Source organism: Ylistrum balloti, unplaced genomic scaffold, assembly GCF_031769215.1.
Source record: "Ylistrum balloti isolate Yb309-2 unplaced genomic scaffold, AGI_CSIRO_Ybal_v1 Utg370568, whole genome shotgun sequence".
NCBI lineage: Eukaryota > Metazoa > Mollusca > Bivalvia > Pectinida > Pectinidae > Ylistrum > Ylistrum balloti.
The window spans coordinates 1,797,685-1,821,333 of record NW_026782356.1 but is presented as its reverse complement, the minus strand read 5'-3'; the positions used below and the strand labels follow the sequence as shown (position 1 = coordinate 1,821,333).

General features: G+C 34.9%; 1 protein-coding gene and 1 pseudogene across 1 annotated transcript; both read right to left on the bottom strand.

Moving 5' to 3' along the window:
* Positions 1-5,485: 5,485 nt before the first annotated feature.
* Positions 5,486-8,611, bottom strand: LOC132556434 (uncharacterized; annotated as a pseudogene).
* Positions 8,612-19,447: 10,836 nt separating this feature from the next.
* On the bottom strand, positions 19,448-20,624 carry LOC132556386 (uncharacterized). The gene is made up of 2 exons (XM_060220788.1): positions 20,542-20,624; positions 19,448-19,840 (listed from the first exon to the last, which is right to left on the bottom strand). The coding sequence occupies exons 1-2, from the start codon at positions 20,621-20,623 to the stop codon at positions 19,599-19,601; spliced, it is 324 nt and encodes a 107-aa protein (XP_060076771.1). The 5' UTR covers position 20,624; the 3' UTR covers positions 19,448-19,598.
* Between the last annotated feature and the right edge of the window lie 3,025 nt (positions 20,625-23,649).

Here is a 23,649-nt window from a genome sequence, read left to right as displayed (position 1 = left end):
CAACTTTAAATGTGCCAAGAAAAAAAAGTCAGATAAAAATTACCTGTTAATTGGAATCAAATTTACTAATAAAACAGACATGATCAGAATAAAAGCACTGCAGAATATACAATATTTCTTTAATGTACTTTGTTTAGGAATTTCCACCTAATCATCAGCTAACATAGACCTTGATGCCATTTTATCTCAGAATTACAGCAGAAACTAGATAGACGATAAAACCAGGTATAAGCATTTAATTAGAATAACATTATCTATCATGCTGTATATCAGAGTAATCTACACCCAGACTAAAATTTGATATCTTATGATAAGCGTTTAAAATATTAATACAAAAGGTTAGGAATTTTCGGTATTGATTGTAGGGGTTATCTGTTTTTCCGTTTAATTCTACTGTTTGTTAAATTGGTATTAAAACACTCAATCATCATAAATGGCGTATAAAATCACTGCATAAAATGATGACGTAATCATATTGTGAGTGGCGCCTTGGTCGAAATAACTGAAACTGTCAATGATGGCATTTTTGCATAGCAATCAACGTAATGGTACCGAAATCTACAACAACCATGTCAGAGCGTTATCTAAGTATATGGTATGAAAAAAAAAAAACGGATGTCAATGTCTGTCAACAGATGTACATATGTCATCTACGTGTACGAGATATTGTAGCAACTACGTTACTTGTTCAAGCGATAATATTTCTATTTTTTCAAGTGACATCTATATTGCCTTAAAAGACACTAGCAACTTGGGACCAGTGATAAGAATCATATACATAAGACAGGACTTCAAAGTGGTGCGAAAAAATAAAGCAAAGAACTCGATCCGTGGGTAACCATCAGCCTCCTTAGTGCACCTTTATACCCATCGCAGGACGCACTGAGACTATTCTTTGGTAAAGGTAGTTCTTTGCTGAAAGTGTAATAAATCCGGAGTGTCCGTCTTCGTTTCTTCGACTATGTCTCCGATCACTCAAACGTTTTGAGTGTAACAAATTACGAATTGTTTTTTTTTATGCCAACTAACTTTCGTTTCCCTATCATCACCAAAAGCGACGCACGTGCGACATAGCGATGCATTTGAAATCAACCTGCGAGCGGCTTATAAAACCGAACTTTTCGTGAATAGAATTATAAATACTAGATGATGAAGTTAAGAATTTACAGACACTCTTACCAATGAACAAAAGAAGTTGAACACAAATCGCTGCCAAATCAAATGCCAGACACCGAGAACAATGGATGGCGTAAAAACAAAATTACAAGAATAAAAAAATGTGTAGCAAAGTTTGAAAGAGAATGAACCAGGACAGGCAGTGACGAAATGACGGAACCGACCCTTACAGCTCTAGAAAAAAGGACTGTTTTTGGACTGACTGCGGTATATGGATTAGCGACTGAAATGACAGACACTTTGGAATTGAAAGGTCACTACACAAGATGATGGTGGTTCCGTTATCTGCACTGAAAATAAACTGACATTGAACTTCTTTCGAATTGATCGAATTGATCAATGCAGTATTACAACAGAACAGCAATGCTACATTCAAACGGGTTTCAGTTTTTTTTGTGACCTGTTTTGAAAAGCTCTTCTATAAATTCAGTTAGCAAACATAGGAACACAGTACGTTCCCTTATGTCAGCCTGTAGTCTGTTGGAACATCTTGCCACCAAACTCAACGAAGATGTTGTAAACCAGAAACTCGACCATTTTTATTATTTCATCCTCCGTATATTTCTTCTTTAATTCGTTCACAACCATTTATTTATTTATACCGCCGCTCAAATTTCTTGGAAAAGAAAACAAGCCAGCTTTTTGTATACAGTAAATGTAATCATATTTGCAGGCAAGGATCAAGTTATTGGACGCCTTGTCGGCAGGCGCAATAACATACCTGTCACTGTAAATCTGGAACTGAGGATTTAACACCAGGATACAAAAAACGGAATAATGGATCAACTCGAATAAACTCTTTCGGAAAATGAATCCAACACAGCATGCTCTCGTTTCAACCATTCTCTGGCATAGTTTTCAACAGATCCATACATATCTTGAAATTCATATTCCAGTTAACGGACGTGGTTTTTAGGATATCTCGGACGAAGATTATTTGATATCAATGAAGACGTTAACCGACCAATTGTGAGGATACGATAAGTGATGACTGAGTCTGAATTCTCCGGGGTTCCTGTTTGGTAATAGACCTAAAGGCGCAAAAGTATCAGTAACACAATCATATATGGGACTGTCCAATCACACGTTTTAACCTCTGAAGACCTACACTTCCACCCGCTACCCATTATATGATTAATTTCTGTCTCTACACTGGCAACATTGCTCTCATAGCTTAACATCTTTAATGTCATTTCATTCGAATTGGCTTCAACTTTTGTCGATATGACCGATAATCGCAGAGGGATTAGATGTAATAGACGTAAAACTTCTAGCCAGGCAATTCGAAAAAAGGCAGTGACAATTATAGAACAACATCACATTTCTACAGTAAGGTGTTTGAACAACATCGTACCTAGATATATAACATTTTGCTGAATTGAGAGGAAACATAATTTAAAATGGTAGACCTCTTTATTCAAATATTTCATCAGTCCTACATATGTATGTAAAATGTGTTACTACGTTTTTATCTCTTCGTCAAAGAACAATAAAAAAAGCCCAAAAACAAAACTTAACATCAATTTCCAGGTATCAAAGAATTGTATATTTGCATAAACACGTAAAAAGAAATTACTACAACTGAAAAATGATTTAATCATAATCAGCACTTCTTCAATTTCCTAGGCACTATTCAACATATATATACATATAGATGTATAAACATTTAATATATAATTGAATTCAACATGTCATGACAAAAGACCAACGGAATTCCGCATCGGCCATTATCCATAAAATAAGGTACTTCCATATGATACTTTTCTTCTCATAATCTTGTAGACGCCTGACATTGTCATCAATAATACGGGTGTAAATAAATACACTGTTGCTCACAACTTCAACCATTTTTAACAGTCACATTTTGGCTTCTTATGCGAAGTTGTTAAAATAAAACCAACACTGGTCAAATGACACATTAAGATATCGATGGGAAAGTGTGTTCATTCCCTAGTGAATGAATTTCAGCTCCATTAAACAGTGCATGATTAAACACAATATCAAAACGACAATATACTCCATAGTATCACGTTAAATATCATATATATAATAACATGCATTTTGCAAGAGAAATGAAGCATAAAAGCAGAAATGCGGGACATTTAGTCAAATTTGGCAGCACAGGATATATATCTATGGAATTCAGCGGGATATTACATGTTTTACCTTTCATTATAGAACTTATCAATATGTTTTATGAAAAACGTGTTGTGCATAGAAACAGGGATAAATCGTATTGTTTCATATTGCAACTAGATTAATTGGTACGAAAGTATGACGAAAATATGTAAGAAGAAGTGACCAATTAAAGTGAAAGAAAATAAATAAACAAAATAAAAAAAAAAGAAAATGTTTTCATAATGTAGATCAAGGTATTCAGGTAAAGGTCAAAAGTATGCTGCATTATTCTCAATAAGGACATTATCCATGCATGTAATTTATCAATTGATACGTCACAGTATAAAAAACAATAACGACGCTATCATCACGCAGCACTCTTTGAACAGCGTTTTAAAGAGTAATAAGATCATTATCAACATTGTAATTTGGACTCAATTGTAACGAAACCAAAACCAATCATCAGTTATATTACCAAAATACTGAAAGCAAGAAAAGGCGTGTTTACCGTGAATACAAATATACTCCAAGTATGAAAACTAGCTGATTGTAGGTGAGTCTGTTAAAACAAACCGCGGTGGTACTTTATTGATATTATCTTTCACTGTATATTTTTTTCAACGCCTTTCAGAATGTTTGAATACAGTAGAGTCAAGCAGTGAATTAAACTGCATCCTATAGCTGTTGTGTCCTTCAAGGACTCGTCTGTTGTGCTATGGGACTAAAGTTTGAAACCAAGGAAGTGAAATAGGAACATATTATTTTTAAAAATGTTCAAATTTAGATAGAGAGCTGATTTTTTTCCAATAGACTTTTAATCTTTCTTCCATATATGATATTTTCTGTACATGCGTATATATTCTGAATAGTCTCACTATTTGAATGAAGTAATGCATGAACTACAGTAATCTAAAGCTAATTGACCGCGTAGATATGATCAAAACCATGCTATATGTATCCTTAACCTGACAATGTTTATCTCCGCCAATTGTATATGCACTTTTGCGTTACGTATTGGTGTATTGTGTGCACCAAGGTGAAGACGTGTGATCATTTATTCATAAGATTATGATATCTATCTCCAGTATATGCGACATATACTTGTACAAAATATAAACAAGTCAACAAATCTTTGTAACGCCGAAAAGTGCAGTTGCTCTGTCTTTCTTCAAGTCATAAGTAATATTAAGGCATACAGAGTTGAAATCAAATATTCGAAGTGTTAATTCCCTATTTAATTAATCTCACCCTCATTCAACAATGAATGATTAAACAACAAAACGACAACTATATACTCCATTGTGTCCCGTTGAATATCACATATACATGTATAACATGAATCGTACGAAAATGCAAAACGTCGGTTGTTTTACATGGGAAATGAAGCATTAAGGCGGAAAAGCTGGGCAATTAGTCAAATTATGTAGCACAGGAAATACATCTATGGAATTCAATGGAACACTACACGTTTTGCATTGAATTATATAGCTTATCGATATGATTGATATAAAAGAACAACAGAACGTAGAAACAGGAATTGTTATTTTGTTATTTTGATGCAATTGTAACGAAACCAAACTGATTGTAGGTGAACAAATCGCGGATGTAGTATTTAATCATTACGTTTTTATTTTAAAACTCAGATGAGTTGATCTAATCGACTGGAACCTTAAGCGATACACAAAATATATGATATTACATTTTTTGGTTCACAGATAAGTGCTATCTCTCATTGTCGGTACAGAGCCAGTGTGTCCGTTAAGACGACACTATCACAAATGTGTATTTTACCACCAAATCTCCCTCGATATCAGATACCAATCATAATTTTTTAAGAAACAACTTTAATGTATATTATCAATGAGAACATTATTAATAAAGCATTTTCATTCTATATCTATTTAACGAGTTTTGAAAAATATCGTCTCTTTAAGATGTTAACGAATCAAGTACATTGAACAATTTTAAAATACAAGTACTACTTTAGCAATTAAAAGTTTTTACCCTTTCCACTTATCTGAGTGGATTCAAACTAAGTTCACAAATATGTCATGACGTATCGAACTTTTCACTATCAATGTCCTTATGTAAGTGTTTCACATGTTTTGTTAAAAGCACAGCAATTACATAAAAAATAACTAAAAGGGCAGATTCTAGAATGAAAAAGTAACAAAACCATATTTTTGAAAAATTAGCCATTATATACCCTAGTAAAAGAGGGTTTGTGACACTTCCAGCCATAGTCGAAGTGAAGAAAATTGATGAAATTTTTCCTGAAATTTTCACAAATGAGTCATTTGTCCATGCTAGTGTAAGAGCGAATACGACAGACTTTGCAAAGCCGAACAGTGATGCTCCAATCCAAAAACCGATTGATGACGAATATGTTACACTAAATGCAATACATACAAATGATGCAAGCATCAACAGGATTTGAGATCCTTCGTAAATAATCAGTGACGTCACTTTAGTCATGATAGTTCCACACATCCCACCTATGACTACAGACACGAAATACACTGACGTCAGATACGAGCTTTCCTGTGTTGACCAATGAAGAGCATCGACACAGAATGATGCCACGTAGGCAGCAAACGCATGGTCTATTGCTTTACTCAGTGTTGATATAGTTATCATGACAGAGAGAGCAACTATTTTGATTGTCCATGGTATCTTCATTTTACTGTTACCAATTTTACTTACCTCACCAACAATTTCATCAGTTTTGGTAGCTACATTATTTGATTGCATAAAGTATTTCCATTTCTTGGACAAATATAGACACAGAAAAAAAAATGACATGAGCAAACAAGTAGCCGCTGATATGACAAAGGCGATGTATATTCTGGACTTCATTTCTGGTCTGCCTGTATATACAGGAAAGGTGGTATTTTCAAACGTATCATTCCATTTTGACAAATTGATGACGGAATTTCTCAATATTGAATACCTATTTGTTGACAAATTGTTATATCCACTATTACTACCAGCGGCAAATTCCTCATAGATTTCGTTACCTGATAAGGTCTGTATTTTTGCACTTTTCATTAAAAATGGAGCGATTATTATTGGGGATAAAACTCCACCAATGTTGAAGACGAGATGGAGACCAACAACCATTGTTCGACTGTCCTTCGTCCATAACTTGATAATCTCTGCATTCCCACCTAGATCAAAATCAATATGGATATTGTGAGAAAAAAACCCCTAGAATTTAACAATTTTTTGATCTAATTGAACAATGTATAGTTGATCAGGTTTATACCCTAACTTTGTGTAGTGTAAATATTCTCTGGATTAGAATTGCTGAAAGTATTATGCAGTTGTTTAATGAAAATTGGAAATATTGGCGACACGTTGATATATGAATATCTTCAATCCATTTTTCAAATCATCTGCAGTAAAAGAATACCTCGTGTAAAGCGATTTTCGCACATAGCGAAGTACAATGATGGATGTTGATCCGTAATAGATAAATAAAATAATTCAAACTTGAAAACGTCTCCACCTAAATAATTCTCAGGATTTGTCTTTACTTTCAATTATGTTGTAAAATCATATTATTTAGTTGCTCTTAATATACGTGTGGTATAAATTTGATTGTCGTTTGTCTTTGGTTAAGTAATATTCACAGAATTGAATAGAACACAATCGTCATGTCAATGTCGATATGATTATGGCTGATTTATGAATATGAGTACCCATGAAATCGACGATAACACAATGCCATTTAATGATTTTATAATATAACAAAAAAGTTATCAGAATTCAATAAGTTAACAAACAAATACAGATTTAGCTAACCCTACTTTACCTGAGTCAACAACACCCTGAAACAAGCCCAACACGGCATGCATGCCTAGCATCAGTGCAAAATCTGTACACCAAGGAATGGCGGCAGTTGATATTCCCATCCCGAAGCAACAGAAGGAGAATAGGCTGGTGCGCCGAAAGCGGTGGTACAGGACGCCATTTAACATGGCTCCGATAGTATAGCCAATGTACAGAAAGGTTACAATCAATGCTCCCTGAGCCAGGTCCACACCGGAAATTGCTATAAGGTCCAGTAAGGCCGGGCCAAGTTGACCTTTAGTACCACCCTGACATAAAAAACATGGAAATACTAGGACTCCAATCATGAAGTAAAAGAAAAATGGGGGACATGAAACAAAAAGTCATCAATGGAAAATAGTTAAGATGCAATTAGATAAAATCAATGATAACGGCAATGCAACATTTAAAATGAAGCTAAAGAAGAAATGAAGTTGAGTAACACATCTGTCAATTTAAAACTTTTTAAAATCAAATTTCAGACTTTCAATCAATTGAACATTAAATGTTGGAATTCGTTTTATTTACAACTTGGATAAAGACTCCTTAAAATGTTATAGAACGTATGTTAATGAATCATATGATAGATCCATACAAATAAAACGTAAATATAAGAACAATGAGAAACATGTATGAATGAAGTAGGTGATTTATACAATGATATAATTAACTATTGAAAGAAAATCAATCTTAATTTCGAGCAGGATATCTAAGCACCTCTACATCTTAATACAAACATATTGTATGTTTTATACACTGTACTTCATCCTTTTTATTGATTTCAGTGCATAAGCTGTAATTGAGGCTACCGTATAGAGCTCCAAATATTCAGGTTTTAAATATTCCATGAATAAAGTAACCATGACAATAATTAATATTTGATAAGACATAATCAGGGTCCGGCAATTTTGCGATAAATACGTTCACATCGGTGAAAATCAATATGATACTCACACTGTGTGAAAAATGATTGATTCTGACAAGACAAGTTAACACTACGACAAAACGTACTTGAAAATGTAAGATTTTGAATTTCAAATACAAAAAATGCTCATAAAAACGACGTGAACGCTGTCAATGATATATCTATAGTGATGTGTATTTTATAGTAAATTTTGAATTATTAAAACAAGGTTGGTCCAAAACCCGTGGAAACAATACACAGAAACAAACAGCGTATTTACAATGCATATGTAGACTAAAAGTTTAAAGGGATTTTGCATTATTGCTATTCCCCTTTGCATTAACGTTAAGAACGTCTGTTGAATACCTGCATAATTTCGTGTGCTTCGTGAAACACTACCCTGAACAGTTGTTTAAATGTAATGTAGATACTCACTATGACGGCGAAAGACAGATAGATGCAAAGCGTCAACAGGACCCGTTCTTTGTATTCAGGATTGGTGCGGATCTTTTGAAAAACATGCCCAAGCATATGACGTTTATTACCTCCATCCTCGGCGTCGACTTCGATATTCTTTTCCATTACTTCCGATCAGTCGGCTGGAACTTCTGGATTTTTGGAGAACTGTGTATATTAATATGCATTTGAAAAAATGACTTGTATCACTGTGATAGAAATTTGAGTCCAGTTCACATAGATTATAACGTTAATAATAAAAAAATTGATGTTTTAGAAGTTTAAACAATTATTTGACTGGTTTTTACCCTAGCACTGGTACGCGTCTGTTGTTAGCCGACAGGCGTGTCTCCTCAATATAATAGTAGTATGAAAATTCTCGGTGTGAAAATTCCCGTGACCCATTCACGACTAGGCCTTCTCCGAGTATTAGGCGTTCACGATTACGAAGGAATAATATTCCTATGACCGCCCAAGTCATAGGCTAGCCTATCAATTTAAAGTGTTTAGTTGTAGAATTAATAACAAAATATCAACCTAACAAATATACTTTTATTTAATCAACAATTAGTTTTATTTATCGACGTCATGCATCGACACCCCATCCGTGTTAGTGTTAGGACAACCATACACACCGCTTCCCTCCTTGATAGGAAGCCATTTTAGCGGATTTTAGCGCTAATTCACCGACCCCTCGTTCACTACCTTAGATATTGTGATATGTGAAGTACTTTCACGTAAATAAACAAAGAAATTACCACGGAAAATCCCAAAATAGATCACAATCACATGTAGCACAGTAAAGACAATATGGCTGCATCAACAAAAGCGTTGAACTTATGACGTCACAGGTTTGGGTGCCCGAAAACGAGGTCAACGCCTCTCAGCCAAAGGTGTGTTTTTCAGAAAAGTCGCAATTTCTCAGTAACGGAACATTCCACGGCATTCGCGTTTTCGGCATAGTGTATTTTATGTGCAGAACTATTTTTCAAGGTCAACATAGCTGACCTCTCAGGGTACACTTTAAGTGTGATTCATGATCCGATTCCTACAAAACCTGATATGAAGATGATGGCTTTTTTTTTAGAAAGATGCTACAGAGGAAGGTCTCGCGATATTCCGTGCTACAGTCTTGAAACAAACTCTCGATCTAGATATAATTATTTGGAAATTATTCACAGTACAGAAAATATATAGAATTTAGGGACGGAACGAAGCTTTTGTAATATCACAAAATTCTGTACTATTTCGATTCACACGTATAGAAGTCTGTGAATTCTTCACATTGTGTGCAGTTAAGGGAACCTCTGTTAGATAACCTCGGGGCACAGGTCAGAAAAGAAAACTGATAAGGGTAGAAATGAGAAACAGTTGCCACTACAATCAAAGGTTTTAGTGCCTAAAAAACTAATGTATGATACGCTCTGAAAGTTCTGCGGTGTACCGCTTTGTTACTATCGATTCGTATAATAGCCAGGTAGAGACATAATTTACTGAATAACATTCGCATAAAGTCTGCCTCACACCGAACCTCAGAGACTTGAACATCACTCAAATCATATTCATGTTATGATTATAACAAAAAAAAATCAAGAATATCATTATACAAATCTACATATTAATTCATGCCTTTTGATCACACTTTCTATTAGATTTTTTCCTACGACTGACCAAACAAGTTAATACATGGACTGTGTTGCTTTCTGGTCACATATCGATTTATTTGATATATGCTGTATATCACAAATGAAAGATGAAATCATAGAATATTCATATCTTTATAGCAAAATTTATGATAAAACTGACTATTAAACAACCCTTTTAAGTTGATAAAAAGCTTTAGTTATCCAAACTGGCATATAACATATATTTAATCATTGAGCTGTATAATAACTTTTTAGATTACGTTTCTCATGTATATGTATGTACACAGCCAGAAAACTAGAACATTGACCTTATATGGAACAGACAATGACAAGCAAAATCCTCATGTACTCAGATTTCACAACGTTTTACATACATCTACTTACGTATTAAATGTATATCCGCATACATGCGGTCCCTCCACAATGATTATCTGTGCAAATAAAACCAAGTGTTAAGCATGTATATCCTTAGCACGAAAGCACGGTCAATCATACTTATATATCTACAGAAACGTCTTTCTACAGTAAGCAGTGTCTCGTGCATCAGAAACCCACTATTTTAAGTAAAGACTATTCTCGTTGTGTGCCGAACCGCGCTCTCCACAAGGACTAATATATACTGCTTACCGACTATGGATTTACGTGACTGACCATGCAGCACTTATAGGTACCCGTCAAGGTCTATATCCGTGATATATAATTATCGTTTGCACAAAGGGCATGCAAATATAGGTATTAGCAATATGTCAAGTGTGGGTGTATACATACAATTGTATATACACATTTATACTTGCATTTACACGCACCAACGGACCCATATTAATACCCGAAGTGCACTACAGACCTTTATTTCTGACACTATTAAATAAAGGGAAGTAAGTCATGTATTCTACAAAACTAATATGTGTGCCACCGGAACTGACAAGATATTTCACTGATGTGGAAATGAAATACAGGAAATTGTCGCCCTCACTAGCAATAAAAGACATGATAAACGTCTAACTTGATTCATACACAGACCTAATCACAGTGAATCGTCTCATATACAACAATGTAGGTACTAGTGACATGTAGGCAAATATGACACAGAAAGTTAGTATTTTTGCATTTATGTCTGTTTTTAGTATATAAGGTATATTCTCGACTTTCAAGCATATGGTTCGAATTTGCTTTTTTTTAAAGTAGACATCACAATGAAATCATACTTTTGAAATGTATTGATTCATTCTCAATTTCAAATTTTGGAGGATTTGAAACCGACAACATTATTTTCGAATCAAGCCACTCGTACAAGAAATAACAGTTATGCTCGTAGCACAAGGGTTTCTAGAGATGCAGTTTGATGACGTTTATTGATATGTTTCTTACGGAAGTCATAATGATCTCACTGGTAGATGTTCTATTCCCTAGTACGTGTTTGATGCTCTTTGGTGTCCGGTTCTTGTTTACCTTGTAGTGACATAATGTACTTCGTTTGAGTAAATTTCAAGTGGTGGGTTTCTTCAGTTAAGTAGAAAACGTGTACCTTTCCGGAACGCATGGTCTTATTCTCCTTGTATTTTTTAAAAGTGTATTCGTGTAGAAGTTTGTTTCTTTTGTAAATATATGATCCTTCTTTGTTAAAATTTCATTTTGAAGTATGATCCTCTCGACAGTCCGAACTCTTAGAGAAAGCAATGCTAAACAATGCCGATAATACTACGTGACAGAATTGATAATTAGGTCGGTCAATAGAAGACGCGACCTTATATGTAACTGACAGCGTTATTAAGTAAGATGCAATTGCGTAATGTAACCTAAATTTTATTCGCAACTTATTGTCACTCCATTATCAAAGAATTCGACAAGCGCGGGGTCATGTCTTATCGACTGTATTATAAAGACTGATTAAGGAAGGAGATACATTTCAATCGTAAATTCATTATTGAAAGAATTATCACTTAACATTTTTAATCCAATTTGATTTTTCAGAACCAGCCCATGCTTGTATCAATATTCTACGATAGCATTAAGGTACATCTGGTTACACTGGATTAGGTTCAGTTGCCATAAAGTAGGTAAATGTGTGCGCTGTGTGTCACAAGTGCATTCAAAGTCGGGAAACGCCCGTGTTGTAGAGTATATTGCTCCAGATAGCAACTGTGACGATCTGTAAGATAACACATAACACTTATCAAGGATTTTTTTGTGATAATTTGCATTTCGATATAGCTCACTGAGTTTAACTATCCGAATTCATCTTTAAAAAAACCCATAAATTTCCATTTCTATTGTTGGTCATATCTAGGTCGAGTCTGACGTTTACACGTCATACCTCTTTGATTTTTTCTATCTTATTTTTTTCATTTATTTTGTCAAAATAGGATGGTTTTGTTTTCGTTCGTCTAATTTTTGCATTTTCGTCATCCTTGGGTAAACATTTGGCGCTTCATCTCCAAGTTTAAGTCGAATCACTACCTCGTTTATCACCAAGAAGTCATCAACGAAATTATATATCATATTTCACTATTTCATATGAATGTCATATACCATATATGGTCACACCTCATGTCCTGTTATCCTAAAGGGTAGATATTACTAAAAGTCATTATTATAAATTCACATGATCTTTTTGTGTTTTAAGATGTTTGAGATTGCTAACATTTGAAGCATGACTCATTACAATATTTATTTTCCTTGTTCAGCTAGTGGCCGGCATTCTACCAGATAATGAAAAACACTTTCTATTTGCCATTTTAAAAACATTTTTATTCCAAACATAACCTCAACAAATTGTAACAGAATTTATTGGGAATATATGTATAGTAGGTATCAGTATTATAAAAGGAAGAAGCCACCTGAAATAAAACCTTGGGAGAATACGTTAAGCCTTTCTTTAGGAACAAGGACATAAGGAAAGCAATATATCTGATCACTTTTGAATTGTAATATCGTCCTCCGTGTGCGTTTGTTGTACTATTTCCGCTTTTGAAATAATCAATATAGAAAATAAATATATGTAACAAGAGCAACTGAAATATAGCACAAACTGGCCAAAATGTGAAAAATATTGAAAAATCAAAATGTCTTTAAAGTTTTTGAACATTCGCAGTATGATAGTTTAAAAAAAGTAATCCATATATCGACAACTTACAAGTCAAGGAAGACGGGGGTAAACAACATCATCTACAAAATGCCAACATGGCAACACATTCCTAATTCCAATTCAAGTTCCATAAATCTACCGAAAAGATATGAAAAAAACAAAGATTGACATGGCGACTCCTGAAAAAAGTTCAAGGAGAATTATACCAGATGTTCCGGAAGAGTAAGCGTCTTCTGCTTCATCGACGACACAAACCATGTAAACATTGTATCAACAAAATCCTAATCCTAATTCAATAACACTAGGGCAAAATATACACAAAAGAAAGATTTACAATGAATATAAGATTAGGTGTTCCTACCTCTTCCGCCTCTTAGACGACACCTACCATGTAAAATAAATTTCACAATAATTTGACTCAAATGAAAACACACTGGAATCTAACATCTTTAATAACAATAATATCAATTGTACGGGTGGCGTGTTAATGATATGCATCGATAAGCAAGGTCGTGTGACAAGAGGTTGAACTTGTCATTTGTTCACAACATAGATAGCATGTATGTCACACGTGTAGAAACATAATAGGAGGTATTCAAGGTCATAAAGACATTGTGTTGACACGAGTGGTCATGTATATCGAAGCTCTTTATTGCAGCTTTTATACCCATTTAATATTACCGGTAATAACAGGATGCATTCATAATTTTATGTTCAAAAGAGAAACACGGGATATGACAAAATATGAATACCTATATACCAATTGTATGCCAGCATCTTATCGTGATTCCTTAATAATGAAAAATGTCCATACAAGCTTATCAATGACCTTAGGATTAAGATACAGAAATAATGTAACACGGGAAAGTTCATACTAAAATATTCGTAGTAGCACGTCCTAATTTTTGTTTTCATCTAACACGTTTTTTCTTATGTAATGTTTTTAGAGGCAAGCGGTGTGGTTTAGGTTAAAAACTAAATCGGTAGGTTCAAAGATAAATAGTTACAAAATCAATGATAATAACATATTTGTAGTAGTTTACAGAAGTGAACACAATACAGTCGGTTGCAATCGGGGAATACCCACTTGATCGGTCAGATGACCCCAAAAAATATAGTGAGATAAATAACAATGGGAGGCTTTTTAACACATGGTTTGATTGTGTTAATTCTTACAAAACTGATTTAGTACATACAGGATTGGTAGACATCTCAACATGACATTGGTAGGGGAAAATGTATCTTGCTATCATATAATGATACTGATAAAGAACACTGGTATTCGTCCGGGAGAAAAATTGCTAAGCAAAATCTCCTGAATTTCAGCGCGAGAAATACGTCCTCGCTGCTTGAAGACTTGTTGATAAATGACCAGAAAATTTTGATGAGCAAAATCTATGTCTGACCGAAACAGATATAACTTGATACAGAAATACACCCTTACCTGAGCAGGTGTCAATTATGTCAAGAAAACAAGGTCTGGTTCATTACACAACGTATGTCATAAGGGCTTCGTCGAATTTTCCGAAAGTCTGAAATCATTGGTTTTTATTAAAACAAAGAGTGATAGTTAAGAGTTATGAACCTCAAATTGCCAAATCAGAGAAAGGACAGTGTTCAGCTTATTTCTGTAATGTGGTTTTGAAACGTTATTACACTTGTTGGGTAGGTAAATCCCGAAGGATTTAAACGTCTCCTTTGTTTTATATCTAAAGGGGACGTTCAAAAAGTTTCCCTAAACAAATTAAAGTGCTTGAATTTGAGTGCTGCTAATGTAAATAGAGAATGTGGCTAAAAGTATACTTACGACAAACCAAGTGGAAGTCTTTCTTTAGAATGGCATTGTGTGATCCGAAAAGGAATTACTGTCACGACCAGCAACGTAAGAGAAGTTTGTTGTTACTAATCAAATTGTTTACTGCTTAATTTAATCGGCCGAAGCCATGGTCTGGACAGGTCAAGTGGTCATGTATCTAGGTATGTGTCATTTAATCACACAAGGTCATGTTACATCAATAAGACGATAAAGACTGCCGAGGTTTGTGATGCAATTCCTGATCAGAGATGTGTTTATTTTAGGAAGCGGATATCACGGACTTTCTGCACACTGTTGTGTCCTTGGACTTTCGCTAAATAGATTTTTTTTATAATTAACATTTAGCAGGTTTCCCACGTGCTCTCAGGCAAATTAGCAACCAACAACTACAACTAGCGTCCTTACCCACGACATCCGGCATTTCACTGGACACAACAAGCGGAACAATTATCAAACTAAGCTATAATTGAAACGGAAGGATGCAAATTTGTTTATATACTTGGAGTATCGCCCTGTGAACAGACGCTGTCATTTTTTAGTGAAGCATTAAATGTCATTTTAACAAAGTTCATTTCATTAAGTAACAGTCTGAAATATACATTGATCAAGGATATTATTCCTAGGTCATAATAAGTTCAGCCACCAGACAACAACATACACATGGTCAGCAATCTATGCTAATGTTTAGACAATGTTATTTACTTATCTAATCACTATATCAAATGTCATACTAAGTAAAGCCAAATGAAATGTATGAAATCCAAACAGAAACAACACATCTTAGTACCAGTATGTTTTGTTACCTGTGTAACGTTTGTTTGTTTCATTAGATTTTATATTTATATAACTATGCTCAATCTCATCTGACCTCTGTTACACAGCTTCAGGTCTATAAATAGTCATGAGTGCACTTGTCACTCATTATACAGACCTCCTCCTGTCCTAAAAATACATTGCATCTGTATTAGCATTTACAAACCTAAGAAACAACCATAAATGTGTATAATAAGAAAGGATATTACTCACTCCAACTGCAGTGTGTTTGTTTAATCGACATGAGATTCAGTCGGGTGTGAGTAAGATGTCCATGATGATGCCATGATGCTCACATTCCTAGAAAATCATAACGTTATGGGATATTAGTTGCTGAAGCGAATCGTGTAAAAGGGATTCTTATCCCATTCGGTACAACCATTACCGATCATCAGAGTTGTAATCTCATTGACAAACATCATATTTCTTTGTGCGATATGAAGGTACACGTGATGCTTGTTAGTTAGTTTATTGATATCCGTGTTTGTTCCGAACACCTGGTCTGATTCTCTTTGGACATTTTCAGGCGTATCCTTGTAAATTTTTCTTTTGTTCATATTCCCCTTGTTTTATTGAATTTGGGTTTGGATTATGATTATATTGACGTGTTTGCATTTTCTTAATGTTTATCCAAAACATTCCAAAAGTAATTATGGCATTATATGTTCTGCACAAGCATGCAAACGAACGAAATAGATTAACCCTTGGACGAGGACAATGGCAAGTCACTACCGTTGAACAAAGAACTAACAATTATAAAGAATTAGGTTGATGATGTACGCAAAAGAAATATAGTCGCCCAGAGCTTGGTATGAGACGTGTGCTGTACACAACCTTAATGCAACAACCCTTGTTATCGTCATCACTTAGATGCAGTTTGTTATGTGATATGCAAATTTCAAAAGTGAAATAATTGTTATGCCATATTTTCAATCATTTTCAGTAATTAGGAAAATCGAATACAAAATCTGAACTGTCTAAAAAAACCACGTTCTTTAACCATTTGAAGCAAAGATACTACATAACAATTTTTTTTAAATAAGAAAAAGTATGAATGTTCAAGTCAAAGTATATTGTACCACCCATTGTTCAGTCGTGTTGCCTTGCTCATTTCGGAATGTTTATAATGAAACCAAATAATCGTTCTACAAATAAAAAATCTCGATATTCTAATGCTTAAAGATATGCATGAAGGGCACAACGGGTTGTTTATTTTGCGTTTTCATATAAATCAATTTACATCACTTCACAACTGAAACTACTTCAAATTTGCGTAATGGTTTGATCAAATGCTTCATTTTCAAAGTTTCTAATCTAATCCCAAAAAATTAAAATTCATTTTTGCAATCGGTTTGATGGATTGTTTGGAATCTCTTCTTAATTGGACAGTTTTATGACACTTCAGGACCATTAATGACTACCATCCTTTGACCTTGCACTAGCCGTCTGCACAAATGCGAAACTTCTTTCAGGAATCTTTCTCAAACATCTCTCCTATATCGAATTGTCTGCCTGAAAGGTCCGAGTACGCTTGTCGCTATGTAGACATATACTGAAATGTATTCGCATGTACATACATACGTTAATTTCTATAAAAAAGACAACTGAGCCATTATTATGTCATTTTTAATTGATCTATTTTAAAAAGCTAGTAAATATATTTCTCATCAATACATAAGAAATAAAGGTCATGTGACTATATAGCTGATGACTATGTTACAACACGGCCATCGAGTTCTGTCAGAAGCATGTAGAATAACTCTACAAAGATGTTACATTTGCCGGTTCTAGAATACCATTGCTACATTCTGCGCTCAAGTTTTAATGGTAAAGTATTACATTTTTATTAATTACCCGGCAAATACTGATCATAGTCATCACTTTAAACTCTGGAAGTGCAGAAATAATTATCTTTACAACTTATATTATGTCTATTGTAAGTGTCAACTACTTAAAATCGGATATGGCTTTTTTTTCTTTTCCGTAATTAGACATGTAAAAGAATAAAAGTGATCTGATAACTCCGATCCCCATCGCCATTGTAACACTTCTTTTCCTTTCTTCTTCGACTTCCTTTATCTTATATGCTTTTCTTAACCGAGGAAGCAAACCCTGATTTTAACAGCAAATACGTACATGAACATCATTAAATTCTAATCAATTCATGTCATTTCTTGTGATGTACCCTGAAGGACAAACTCTACGTTTTCCATGGAATACGGATACCTCACTGTTCACATGTTCAACAGAGCTGTCAGAAAATGATCCCCTGATAGTAAGTCATGCCAAAATATTTACACCACGAAAGTTACACAAAAATTATTTGTAATCGGTAAGAGACAATATTTTTGTTAAATGCTGAAGATTATTTTCTTCAAAATGCCGGTCAAATGAAATTAATATCATATTCTTATTTATTTACAAAGTGGAAATAAGATAATTTACAATTTATTGACTTGCTCCGAGGCGACATATTTGGTGCTTCAGACATAGAGCAATTGGCCTGATGTTCAGTTACTGAAGGCAACTGAAGGCAACAACTCGTTCGTTATTTCCCCGATCATGGCTTTATCCATTGTCCTCTTATGTTTAATACATTTACAAATACATATCAGCGGACCGGTCTGTGTTGTCATGGTTGTAGCCATGGGCAAGACATTTCACTCGAATCGCTCTGGACAACATGCATCGGGTCTCCCATAAAGTGTTGTTCACGAGGAGATTAACCCAACAAACAAACTTCTGTGGTAGTGATGATGCTCCAGATGTTCCCGTCTTTGTTATAAGAACAAGCATACAAACTTAAGTCGGTTGTTTCTAAAATGACCCGATTTGATCTTTGTTTAGGTTTTCGCTGAGTTGATGTACAGATGGTAGTGGGTTTTTTATATCTATAGATGTTTACGTTTAATGATTGTTTGCTATTGTTTTTAAAGAAAACAATAGAAAAGATATCGAACTTCTTCTCATTGTATAATAAAACATATTTGTGCTTATGGCTTTATCAAATACAACACATGGTCAACTACCACCACCTTGAGTTGAATATTTTACCATACCCTAGGAAGCTATTGTATTGTATTGCATTGTATCATTGCGATGATTGAAGTCAGATAACGCCTTGGCCTACGTAGCTTTAGGTGTCTGTTTCGACGCTCCCTATCCGTGGCGGTTGGAATTTCTCAGGGAGCAGAGAACGGTCTGTACTATCATAGTTTTGTGTGTTCTAGGTATTTGTCATCATGTCTGCGAATGATATGCGACGAGCATCACGTTGTGTGGTGAGGTTGTCACCGAAACTAAAAGGGCCGATGAACCATCTTAAAACACTCTGGCTGTTAATGAAGCGATATATCCAGAAAACAAAACAAACAAAACTCTACGTCTACGTCTTTAACACACAAAATTTTGCGATAGAGAAATTACAAGTAAGCAAGAGTTACGTCCCTTTACCTATAAAAATTAATTTCATAGATTTATTTTCGAAGTGGTTTCATGATTTGTTCCCCAGAAGCTTTTACATAAAAACACGAAAAAAAACTGCCTTCTGTTTATTGAATTACTTTATTTACATTCATTGAACAATGTAATAATCCTCAGACAACAGAAATGATGGCCAAACATCATTAGTCAATGCTTATGTTATATTGGATGTGAATTGCGGTAGAACATCTACCAATCAAAATGACTGTTACATTTCACACATGGACGACCATTCCTATCAACAAATGTGGGTTATGTTTCTTGGGAACGTTACATGCCCATGCCAGACATCAACATAAAGGGAAGCATTTCCTCGTCTATAACATTTGTAGCAAACATCATTGGTAGAAGACTGTTTCCGCCAAACATTCCTTTTTGTGTCTTACGTGGCATCATGAATGGCGGAAATCGTGTATTCATCCCAGGCCTGAAATTCATCATCGGTGGAGGAAACAGAAAATTCCCCGTGCTTTTCGGTCTGGGAGGTAACGCCCCAGGTCCGGGCCAAAAATCTAAATCAAATTAAGAGAGAATATTACCAATATGAAAAAAGTTTATGCAAACTGATATGGACCATTGTAGATGTTTTATAATGAAGACGTTTGAAATGATGTCATAGTATCATTAAATAAACGAACAGAGATCGATCACATTTATCATCGCCGATGTTAAAGATTCTTTTCTATGTAAAATATAACCAATTTCCCTCGAGTTTTGTTGTCGCAACATTTGACTTCAATATGTTAAAATCTAGACGTCTAGACGTGTCTTGAGCTGTTTCCTGTGTTACACTGTACTGAAGTTAACAGGCACTTTCCCCACCTTGCGATAAAATAATTATTTTCGAGGTTTATACTGCAAAATTAGTTTGTCATCAACAATTGTATGAAATATACCTGATATTATCTAGTGTTTAGTTAATTAATTGAATGTAATCTTGAAACTTCTAAGATAATGAAGTCAGTGATAAACTTTTGTATAATTTTTGTCCTCCTTGTTCATCTTTACCTCGTAAACATTCAACGTTTTCAATTTCTGAAATGTGGCCTTCGATGGGAAACCGAGCACAAATGCCTACTGGTGGCCATAGTATATATAAGGAAATATATCGAGAACATCTGGTTACAGCTGATCATGGTAATATTTGATAGGAAATTATTTTATAAAAGTGATCGTTCGTAAGATCAGCTGGCTTGTGTAAAGTTTTATCTACCTTTGGATGGTTTGGGGACGACTGCATTGATCGGCTGTTGCTGTAGATTTTGTGCTTCTGTCAGCAGCACAATGGCGGCCATCGCAACGGCCAAGACCGGCAAGGTATGCATCTTCACTAAGGAATGGAACAAAAACAGATATTTTATAAATTTTTCAAGTAAAAGTTTGAAGCACACAGTGGAAAGGAAATTTTGTCTCTTCCCATTTTTGAAATCTAGTTTATGCTTCTTGCAACAATCATGGCAATGAGACGATAGTATTTCTAATTTGCTATGGTGACAACACATTCGGTGATTTAAGTGTTCAACGAATCGCCTTCAACAATTACATGCATTTATATACAGGGTACTTTCTCTTGGATTCAATGATTCCTAAATTAATTTTTTAAAACAGAAGGCAAAATGAGGAGGAGGTGGAGGCAAAAGAAGAGGAGGGAATAGAGGAGGAAAGAGGGACAAGGTGAGGGGGACGACGAGAAGTTGTTGAAATACGAAGATGGAAGGAGGACAACGCCGACGAGGATGAGTTGGCAGAATGAGGATGGCGGATGAGGAGGAAATAGTTAAGGAGGAGGAGGACGACGACGACAAGGAAGAGGTGATGATAGTGGAGACGGAGACGACGACGAAGAGGAATGGAGGATTAGGTAATGGAGGAAGAGGAGAAGGAAGAGGAGGAGGAGGAGGACGACGACGACAAGAAAGAGGTGATGATAGTGGAGAAGTAGACGACGACGAAGAGGAATGGAGGATTAGGTAATGGAGGATGAGGAGAAGGAAGAGGAGGAGGAGGAGGACGACGACGACAAGAAAGAGGTGATGATAGTGGAGAAGTAGACGACGACGAAGAGGAATGGAGGATTAGGTAATGGAGGAAGAGGAGGAGGAGGAATTTACAATAAAACGATCGGATCAGCCACGTTTTCTTTTTAAATGTATGCATTTACGTGTCGTGTCCCTGCCTTTTTTTAATTTCCATGAACATGTATCATGATTCAAAACGTTAAATGCATATTTATACAGGGGCAGGAAAAGGGGTAGTGGGGCTGGATATTACTGACATTTTCAACTTTTTTTTCAAAGGAAAAGATAACAAAAGAGATATTGCTTTCAAACCATTATGGTGATATTTCAAGAGACGTACGACAGGAAATAAAGCATCAAGCGACAAGTTCCAACACCTAAAACTACATCAAAGTCTAATTACCTACAAAACCTACCGTTATGAATTCCAAATATACCTATTGGTATTCTTAAGGAACGAAACAGGATATTAAAGGTGTGCTACAAAATACAAATTCAGTACACTCATAAGAGAGAAAGTCAAAATCAAACAACTAAATACACCAACGCATTTTCCCAACAACTACAGTTAAGAACACTTTTTAAAAACGGCCACCAAATTCGTGGATGATTATTCTTCTGTAACTGAAACTATGGTTGGCGGGAAAATAGTTTATATATTAAGTTAACGACCGTCAATGGCCTTGACACTTACGTAAGTAAATTGAAAAATTATTGATCTTTGTATCAATGTATTATTCATATATATCACGTTATTATATGAAAGATTTTCTGAATGCCGATCTGTTCCTAGGTTATTAAAATGTCGTGTTTCGACAGGCGAAAGATAACATGGCGGATGGTCAGAGCCTTTCGGACATTTTGTGATGGTGAAATGATAATTTTAAAATGCGTTTACTGAAAAAGTTTGGCTGTTCTTAAGCATTGAATCTTGCTTTTGCCGATTTCATGGGGTGGTGAATTGAGTTTCTCTTCAAACAAATTCAATGAACCATGAATTTGCTACATTAAGCAATATGCTCTAAAACGTGGTAGTTTCCTCGACTTCAAATGCAATTTTGACACAAAGTACACACATGAGCCAACTTTTATGTAACTGAACCTAATCCAGTGTGATCATGCTATTCTCAAAAACTGGTATATATGTGCATTGATACCAAAAACATAAAAAAGGACCAAAAATGTTTCGTATGATGCTTTCGATATTGAATTAACGATTAAAATGTCGATAATATCTGCAATAGCGTATATAGTTCAGACGGTAAAATGGTACATCCGGTAATCATTCTTCTTGGGGTCCCAGGTTCGAACCCAGGTAGTGACAATGCATTTCTTTTCAATATATTTTAATGAGCTATTCTAGTTGAGGGTTCTTTAAGTTGTTGTTTTTTTTTTCCTTTCTCAGTTTTAATTGTTATACAGAAATCGGTGCCCACAGCCATGGTAAACCGCCATATCGCCTTGTTATGAGCTATATATCATACATGTTGAAACAAGAGACATGAAAAATGATTAAAAAAAACGATTAAATTTGAATTCAATGTTCAAATTATTAGCTGGATAAAGCTTCCCTTCTCATCCGGAAATAACTGGCAATAGACGCTGCATGAAGGTACCCTGTTGATGTACTCGAAATTTGAGATCTGTGGTGGTATGTGACAAGGCACTTTTCTTAGCCCATCTTATTCACATAATAAAAAAAGCTGTGGATACGAACTAAGATAAACACATTAAAACAAGAAATATATTGAAAGTCTGTGAAATTGACTTGGGGTGTTACTATGAACCTATTTCCATTTTACATTCTACTCTGAATGGAAATAGTTTAATTAAATAAATTTTAAAGAGGTCATCTAGATATTCTTGAAGACATTGTTATCAGCGTATCTTTATGATTTTTCAACTTTAACTATCATAGTAGTATATTTGAAATAACTTCAGTGACATATTATTATTGTCCTAGCTTGATAAACTAGTCAGGACGTACAGACGCGGTCGAGTCAGTCAGCGGCTGAGTAGGTAATAGTGGACGTAAACCCTTTGAATAAATAGATCTAATAAGGCGATAAACTAAGACAGGTGTTCTTGCATCGTTCACTTCCATGTATTAATGGCATTTCCGTTCGTATGAAAACGAGTTAGCTAAAATTCTTTTTAATAGCTTGAAAAATTATCAATTATTGTTACAAACATTGACGCCGCTTTAGAAATTTTCACAGCTAAACACCGGTGTATTTAGAGAAGTCTGAACGTGACAATGCCAATGCGAAGAGCACCTCTAAATAGATTTATAGCTAGATGCA

Excerpts from the sequence above, each read along its gene's own strand:
- LOC132556386 (XM_060220788.1), bottom strand. The coding sequence starts at position 20,623 with ATGGCCGCCATTGTGCTGCTGACAGAAGCACAAAATCTACAGCAACAG. Across the intron at positions 19,841-20,541 it reads CGTCCCCAAACCATCCAAAG|ATTTTTGGCCCGGACCTGGG; the intron begins GTAGATAAAACT and ends AATTTGATTTAG.